Genomic DNA, 8,563 nt, shown 5'->3' on the forward strand with positions numbered 1-8,563 from the left:
GTGTCCACTAGTATTAGCTTTTCCTAATCAAGTTACCAATCTTATTTGTTCACTGCTACTAATAATCTTCTATGAGCTCCTAATTAAATTAGATATTTCAATAGCTGACACTATTTATGAATAATAATTTATCAAACTCAATGAAAAAAAATTATTAGAATGATGATAAGATGATAGATAAGGGAAAAAATTTTTTCCCTTAAATAAGTCATGCATTAACCATTGCCAATTTCTTCATCATATGGTGAAAAAATAAATAAATAAATTAAAATGACTGAAAGTTTATTCACCTAACTAAAGATCGAGTAATTTATCAAAAGAAAAACGTGGGAAAAAAAAGTAAAGAAAAAAGGTAGGTTGATACAAACTGATAAAAACGTAAAAACCCACTTGTTAGTTTTAAGAATAGATGGATTTGCATTGTGTTTTTGTGGTGTTGGGTTTAGTGTCTTGTTTTGGGAATTAAAGTGGAAGGTAGGCCTAATGAGATGGTTTAGTGTCTATTTATATGCTACATTAGTTCATAATCTTATCATAACTTTAGGCCACTCACAACCAAAAAGAAAGAAGAAAATTATAGCTTAGAAAATACATGTGTGATTTAATTTATTTTCAATGTATATTTATATTTCAACATATATTTTATACTGATAGTTAACTTTAGTAACTAATTTTAGTATATATAACATAGTCGCATACCAAAATATCCATGTGATAACTAACACTATGTTTGTTTGAGAGGAAAATGGAAGAAAAGAAAAGGAAAGAAAGAAAATGTGAAGGAAAATGATTATTTTTCTTTGTTTGGTTGAGAAGGAAAATTAGAGAGAAAAGAAAATGGAGAGAAAACTAATGTTTCTCTCTCTACTTCCAATACTACTCTTTCACTTTTTCAATACATTTTATAATATAAGAATAAAATTGTCTTTTTATAACATTTTTTTTCTTCTTATTTTCCTTCCATCCAAACACATCTAAAGAAAATAAAAATCTACTCAATTTCGTTCCTTTCTTTTCTTTTCTTTCTATTTTCTTCTTCTTTATTTCTTTCTTTTCTTCCAACCAAACATAGCCTAAATGCTTTTTATTTTTTTATCAAAGAAAGAGACTGGAACCCGCAACCTCTTAATTGAGTATGGAGAGACTATGCCATTTGAGCTATTACTCATTGACTAGCCTAAATGCTTTTTTACTCTTAATTCTTAAAGTTATTGCATAAAAGCGGCATTTTCAAAGTTGTAACAGAACCACATTTTTGTTATCATGTTCCTTTGAAGATTCTTTAATATGGAAAAGAATTTGGTAATTCAATAAAAATATCAAAACTGCTACGTGTGCATTAAAAATTAGTCACCAAACATTAGAAAATACTAAGCATATTTTTGTCTTTTTATTTTAATTATTTATATTTTAATAAAACTTAATGATTATCCTAATACTTATACACAACTTAAAAAATATTTAATTTAAAATGAGAGAACTACTGTCAATATTATATAAAGTAAAAAATAACTGGAAGGAATGGTTGTAGAGCTTCTAATCCATAATGGCGGCAAAAAGAGAAAATATTAAGGAGGACAAAAGAAAAAAAAGAAGAAAAAAGTGTTTGCTAGCGAATCAAGTTTTTCTTATTAATTCACCCAATACATGAAATGGATTGGATCAACAAAAAATGATAAAGGATTCCACAATGTCTAGTCTTAGGTCACTGGTCATGGAAGCAAAAAAGGGCTTATAAGCTAAAGCAATCATATAACTACTCCAATAAAACTTATCAAATAAAGATTATACTACTTATTATTATATTCTTTACATTCCACTTTTACTTATGCTAACAGATACAGCAATATACACTTAATAATGCATTATACAATAAGATAATTCTATAATATAAATTTTGATGTATATCGTATGATGCACGGACACGGGACACGATATGATATTGAATACGTCGACATACGAATTTTAAAATCTTATAAAACACAGAGACACGCATACATATAAAATATAAAGTATTTTTTAGATAAATCGTAATGATATTTTGATATTTTATTGATATTAAAATATAAATTAAATTTTTAATTATTTTTAATGTCTTGTTTTAATTATATCAAATATTTAAAATATTTTTGGTTTTAATAAATAATAATATATACTATATCTAAATTTATTTCAAGAATATATGTTAATAATAAGACTGGACACGCTGACACATGATAATATTTAGGTGTGTCTAAGCGTGTTTAGAGAAGAATTTTTTATTTTTTATTAAGACACGGTTGGACACAGCAGACACACGTGTCGTATCTGAAATGTGTCCAACACGCGAATACGATAACTCAGCGAAGTGTCCGTGCTTCATAGTGTATATCTATTAAAATCATACCATTAAATTATTTTAAAATATCATGTATCATGTTAATATGGATGCATTAAAATCATTCCCCAATGTGGAAAAGCTTTTGCCTATAGCCATGTTACCTCACCTTACCTTGATTTATAATGGTGGGTCCATGACTTCCTTGAAATTTCAATTCCATTAGAACTGTGTGATTTGCATATATACACATACACATTGATGATGTTATTAACTGTAGTAATCACTAAACAGTATGCTAATATTTTCTTTTACTATAGCTCTGAGAAAACTTATTGGATAAATAATGTATAAAAACATGTTTAAGTTAAAAAAATGTGTTGGTGGTGAAACTTTCCAATTCTATCTCCTGAAAGATGTGATTCCATCACAAGCAAGTGTTCCTTCAAGGTCACCAATGATTCTTGATGTGCGAACTTCTAGACCCCTTTGGACTTCTTGGAACAGGTTCTTGATGCTGTCAGCAAAGCGCTTCATGTCAATGCCAGCACTCTTCTCCATCTCCTCTGCCACCCCACCATACCCAGAATCAATCTTTGATTGGATTTCCATCAGCTTTTGTCCTGTTGCAACTATGTACCTTTGTAACTGAAATGTCTCCTCTAGAAACTGTTCTAGTGTTGATCTTGCACCACCATTCATGTCTCCACGCCTTGCATATATGTCATTCTCATACTGAAAATTAAGGTGCCAATTTCAAATGGTTATCATTGCTTCATCATGGCATTGCTATATTAAGTTGGACACTAGAATATAGTTTGAATTTCATTGGGACATGTTGAGTATATTTTCATAGGACTAATGTGTCACAACTCAAAAACTAATAAAACTAACATAGAAATGGTGCTTACCATCCTTTTGCAAAGATCATCAGTCTTTTCTTGGAGGGATTGGTATCTTCCAACTTGTTTATTTAGCAAAGCAGTCAAGGACAGATATGCCTTCATACCACCTTTGCTCTCATCACTGGTTTCTGATTTTTCATCACTAGCCTGCATTCCGGCCAACCTTTCGACAAGAACAAGTTGCTGCTTCAGCCTCTTGATCTTGTAAGAAACACCAAGAGCATGGAGATCCATCTTCCATGGGGATTGTTTTGTCTTATTAGATGGCTGGCTGGTAGATGCTATCTTTTCAGCACCATCAACTTCTATTTGATTAGGATTTGGACTTTGGTTCTGCATAATGCTACTACTACCCTCCATAGAAATATCTTTTTCTACTTCAATTTCATTGTTTTGAGACTGCACTACTGAATTAGCATCATTATTGAATTGATCATGTGCCACAGGGTGCACTTCCTTTTCACAATCCACTTCAATCAAAGTTTCCACAATTTCTTGTTCTTTCTCACCTGATTTTCTCTTCACAACCTTGACTTTAGAGCAGACAGCATCTTGTTGCACTGGTTCTGAAGGCTGTGGATGCAAATTTGAGTTGTTATTTCTAATACAGTTGAATGACCTCATTTGTGAGGAAAATTTCTCTTTCAGTGAAGCAAGTTCATCTTCTCTCTCCAACACTAAGGTCTCCAATCTCATCTTGTCATGTCTCAGCTGTGTAACATCCTTCACCAGCCCCTCCAAATGTGACTGAAGCTGCTTTGTTTCTAGTTCCATTCTCAACAACTGCCAGCGAAACGCCTCTAGCTTCTCATCTTTCATTCTCATTTGTTCTGTAAAAGCATCCAGCTCCAAATGGTGCCTTTGTTCAATCAGAGCCGCGTATCTTTCTGCTTCGGCTCGCATCCAATCATCCAATCGCTTAGCATTAGCAGGAATGGCTACAGAGTAAATAGGAGAAAAGGGTAAATACAAAAAGAACTTTGTACATTAACCATACAGAGACAAAATAAACACAAACACATGTTTGGAGAATTCAATCTTACACAAGCCTTCAGTTCTTTGTGGCAAATATTTATCAGCAAAGTGTGGAAAAGAATCTGATTCCTGTGCAATCTGTGATGATCCTGTTGAACTATGCTGCCCAACTCTAGCAGCAGGGAAAACATCCATCCTTGAACTCAAGTTCACCAACATGCTCTTCAAGGAATGTCTCTCATGTTTCCCTTCTGAAACTGCTTTCCACCTTTCAGATTCTTGCTCAGCATGCTTCCTCCTAGCCTTTGACAATTTAACCTCCTTTAACAGCATTTGCTTCTCCGCTGTATCAAGCTTTGATTTCCTCAACATTGCTGACAAAATCTTGTCTTTCTGCTCCAAATCCTTATGTAGCCTTGCAATCTCAATAGACAATTTTTGGGCCAACAATTCTGACTCCTCCTTCTTCTCCAAGACTGAACCGAGCTCCTGCTTTGCAGCCTCCAACTGCTTCATGGCGCGGCCAAGCTCCGCTTCTAGCTGCCGTTGGTTTGACACCAGCTCAATGAAGGCAGTTTTGTGCTTCCTGAGATCAGAGGAGTGTTCCTGAGCTTCAAGCTTAACAGATTCTCTCAATTCTTCTGCTTCCCTTTCAGCCTTTGCAAGATTTTCCTCCAACTCCTTCCTCTTCTGCTCCCCTTCTTGAATCACTTTGTCCCTGGACTCCAGCAAATCCTCCATTTCCTTCAATTTCTGGCTCATTTCAGAGACAGCCTCATCCTTTTTCTTTTCAAACACTCTCAGCTCATTCATCAGAGCCCCAATGTGCTGCCGAAGTTTCCGCCTTTCATGCAACCAACTCTGCTCCTGTGCAGCAAAGATCCCCACAACTTTCTCATTGGCCTTTGCATCCTCATGCCTCATCTTCTTGAGATTCTCAATCTCCCTCTCAGCATTCCTGAGCTTGAAGAGAATCTTCCTATATTCTTCTCCATCCGGAACCCCTTTCTGAACCTTCCACACAATCAACCCAAGCAGCTGTGCACTCCCTTGGAGTATGCTGTCACGGATTTCACTCCATTTTTCAACCTCAACATGTGGTTTTGTGAGTGCTTGGAGTGCAAAAAACGCACAAGAAACACCAAAATACATAGGATACATAATATCAGTGTCACTCTTCTTGTCATACCCAAATCTATTATCCAAGACAGAGAATCCCTTATCCTCTGCCATTACTATAATGGGGTTTTGGTTCTCCTTTGCCTCTCTGCAACTGTGAAAAGAAAAAAACCAATAAGAAAACAACTATAATTAATGAAACTGAGTCCCACATTACATTAAAACTCACATGATTTCTGGCCATAGATAGATCCCAATTGATTCAATAATGATAGACATATTTGACAGTACAATAATTGAGTTAAAAACAGCAGATGCCTAATGAAAATGATGGGAGACATTAGTGTATGTCTAAAGCAATAGTTTCCTTAACACAGGATTCAAGAATGATCTTACTTACATATTTTCTCCCCTTCTGAAACTGCAACTAGGCCTGGAAAAAGTACTTGAATGGATCAGTTAAGTCCACAAGTCACACCAAACAGCAAAACTCATGTAACTGATGTGAAGGGAATCATATTAGATGTCCACAAAATGCAGAAAAGATTGTTATAAACACGTGTAGTCGTGCACATTCTGTAGAACAGGTGGGGTGCACTCTACCAAGAATAGAGAAGAAAAAAAGGCTATTAAGTTTTGGTTCCCTGGTTCTAAGTGATTGTACAGGCCCTATTAGCCCCACACATGATCCTTCTTTAATTCTTCTTTTTACATTTCCTTTCTTCTTCTCCTACCACCAACCTTTGTACTACTCAACACTCTTATTTTCTTTGTGGCTCAAGCATTAACCATTTAGCAAGCAAAAGCACTAGATTCCTGGGAGCTTGTCACCATTACTGACAAGAGAGAGAAGCTGATCACCAAAAAGAAGAATAATAAATATCTTTTGAGTCAATTTGGCTATACAATACCATATAATTTCAGTTGCTTACCTGTATCATCACTAGAATATACTACTCTTCATTTTTTATATATAAAATGCAAGTCATGTTTCAACGTGAAAAACCAAGTTTTAATTGGATCCTAACATAAATTATTAAGGTCACATAAAAGTTTAAAAAAGAGGTAAAAGTATGCGTCGGCATAAAATTTCCAAGGTTCAAATTTCAATAAAATGGGTTAAAAAATTGTAATATATACTATAATTTTTTTTGTTTCTCACCCTATCTCTCAACCTTAAGGCTGTGTTTATTTTTGAGAAGATGATAACACAAGACATTGAGAATAAGACACAAAGGATATTAATACAAAATTTTGTATTTTTATATTCTGTTTGATGATAAATTAAAATAAATTATGAAAATCTAATTTATTTTCATTTTTTTTATTTAAAATAATTGAGAAGAAAAATATAATAATAAAAAAATATAATTACAAAAAATTAACAAGAATAATGAAATAAAAAATAAAAAATAAGTTGTATTATTTATTAGTGTCTCTGTATCTTGTCAGATGGACACAAAATACACTAATTCAGTGTCCCTAGACACAATATCTCTGTGTTCTTGTCCCGTCCCTGAAAACAAACGCAACCTTAATAGACTAACTGACTAAGGACTAATTCATTGCAGATCAAATTTCTATCGGGTCTGCTATTGGCCAATGAATTACTACATACACAAATCACAACTCAAATTCCCCACGATTACTTAAACAAGCGAGTGAGTTGACTACTCGACTGAAGTCAAGTTGGTTGTAAAAATATACTTATAATAGACTTCAAGTTTAAACACAAGATATAATGAGAATAGATGTGAGACATTGCATGAGATCAGTTACATAAGTGTATCTTTCTGTTTTGTTAATTTTGTATTATACGCACATAAGTTAGGGACAATAACCGGTTGCTTTGCAACTTGGTATACCCATTTAGACAAATAGGTCACTTTCATGATTCGGCAGCTTAGTATAACAAAATAAATATAAACAACCCAATTAAATAACTCCCTACTGGACCACGTTATCTTGCTCTTAGATTAATATTCACGATTACCCTAGAAAAATAATTGTATCCGTATAAATAAATACAAGAAAAAACCAAATTTAAATCTGAAACAATAATAATACTCTTGTGGTATCTAATATGCCACCGTGTTAGCTATTCTTGTAGGACAAAGCATGTCTTGCAGTTAAGAACAAACATTTCTGTATGTGTTTGCAAATTTCAAGCAATATAATGTCTTATACATTAAGGTGTAAAATACTGAATATGATACATGCCCCATCTACCAATGATTCTAGAATCTCTTACAATTTAATTTGGTGGAACCTGTTCATGAAAAGCTATACAGCATCAAACTAAATTATGGCTTGTAGCATAAAATAAATTAAGAGATACTCTCATGAGTGCAACTCACTTGATTAAGATAAATTTGAAAATCTTAAAGAGACATTATTGTCATTATTATTTGAATATACCCATTCAATATCGATGAGGGATCAAATTTTATTTTCAAATAAAATAAAATTTAAGAATATTTAAGAATTTTCAAACCTCAGGGGACATGGAACAGATTTTTCCACCTCTTGCTCTTCTTTCCCATGGTCCCACGCTAGTAGTTGAGCTTTCTTTCATTTCCATTATTCAATGATAACTTATATAACATAAAATTATTAAGGGGAAAAATATTGAAATAAAATATTATTTTTTCTTTTTGCCTAATACAACTTGGTGTATGCTATGGTGGAAAGAAAAAATTGAGAGGAAAATTATGCTTCTGTTAGATAGATAATTAGATAGCTGTCAAGTAGAATATATCATTTTATTTTATTTTTTTTTTAAGGTAAAATATACACTCATCTTCATTCTATACACACAAAGGCCTCTTCATCATAGAATTGGCCATACAACTTATACTAAACCAAACCGAGTATTTTTAATGTATTCTAAGTTCATAACGAGTTTTGGATTTATTTAAATAAAATTTATAAAAATCCTAAAATTATGCAATTTCTCTAATTGAATCTGACGATAGTGATTCTAAACTATGATTTACCTTCTTTCTTCTTTCTTTTTTTTTTTTTTTTGGTGGTTTAAAACCACAATAAAAAAATAAAACTCAAATGCCACCAAATTTAGTTTAGGAGAATTGTATGATTTTAATATTTTTTGGTTTCTAATCATTAACAAACGAAACAAATACACACGCAACCCCCAAAAAAGGGAGAAAAACTTCCAAAGAATATGAATATATAAATATACGAAGGACTATCGTAATACCATAGCAGCAGTATGTAAAAATTTATA

General features: G+C 32.8%; 1 protein-coding gene across 3 annotated transcripts; it reads right to left on the reverse strand.

Annotated features, from left to right (window-relative positions):
- Positions 1 to 2,518: 2,518 nt before the first annotated feature.
- LOC112765067 (uncharacterized) lies at positions 2,519 to 6,528 on the reverse strand. Of its 3 annotated transcripts, XM_029294627.2 has the most exons (5): positions 6,249 to 6,322; positions 5,717 to 6,169; positions 4,266 to 5,470; positions 3,229 to 4,160; positions 2,519 to 3,052 (listed from the first exon to the last, which is right to left on the reverse strand). In XM_029294627.2, the coding sequence occupies exons 3-5, from the start codon at positions 5,428 to 5,430 to the stop codon at positions 2,720 to 2,722; spliced, it is 2,430 nt and encodes an 809-aa protein (XP_029150460.1). In that variant the 5' UTR covers positions 5,431 to 5,470; positions 5,717 to 6,169; positions 6,249 to 6,322; the 3' UTR covers positions 2,519 to 2,719. The 3 variants fall into 3 exon arrangements, with proteins under 3 accessions (XP_029150460.1, XP_025666717.1, XP_029150459.1); XM_025810932.3 differs by having other exon boundaries at positions 5,717 to 6,528; XM_029294626.2 differs by lacking the exon at positions 6,249 to 6,322 and having other exon boundaries at positions 5,546 to 5,733.
- Between the last annotated feature and the right edge of the window lie 2,035 nt (positions 6,529 to 8,563).

Source organism: Arachis hypogaea, chromosome 17 (assembly GCF_003086295.3).
Source record: "Arachis hypogaea cultivar Tifrunner chromosome 17, arahy.Tifrunner.gnm2.J5K5, whole genome shotgun sequence".
NCBI lineage: Eukaryota > Viridiplantae > Streptophyta > Magnoliopsida > Fabales > Fabaceae > Arachis > Arachis hypogaea.

Coding starts and splice junctions, on each gene's coding strand:
- LOC112765067 (XM_029294626.2), bottom strand. CDS start 5,595: ATGTCTATCATTATTGAATCAATTGGGATCTATCTATGGCCAGAAATC. Junction 4,161..4,265: donor ACAAAGAACTGAAGGCTTGT/GTAAGATTGAAT, acceptor TTTACTCTGTAG/CCATTCCTGCTAATGCTAAG. Junction 3,053..3,228: donor ATGATCTTTGCAAAAGGATG/GTAAGCACCATT, acceptor CTTAATTTTCAG/TATGAGAATGACATATATGC.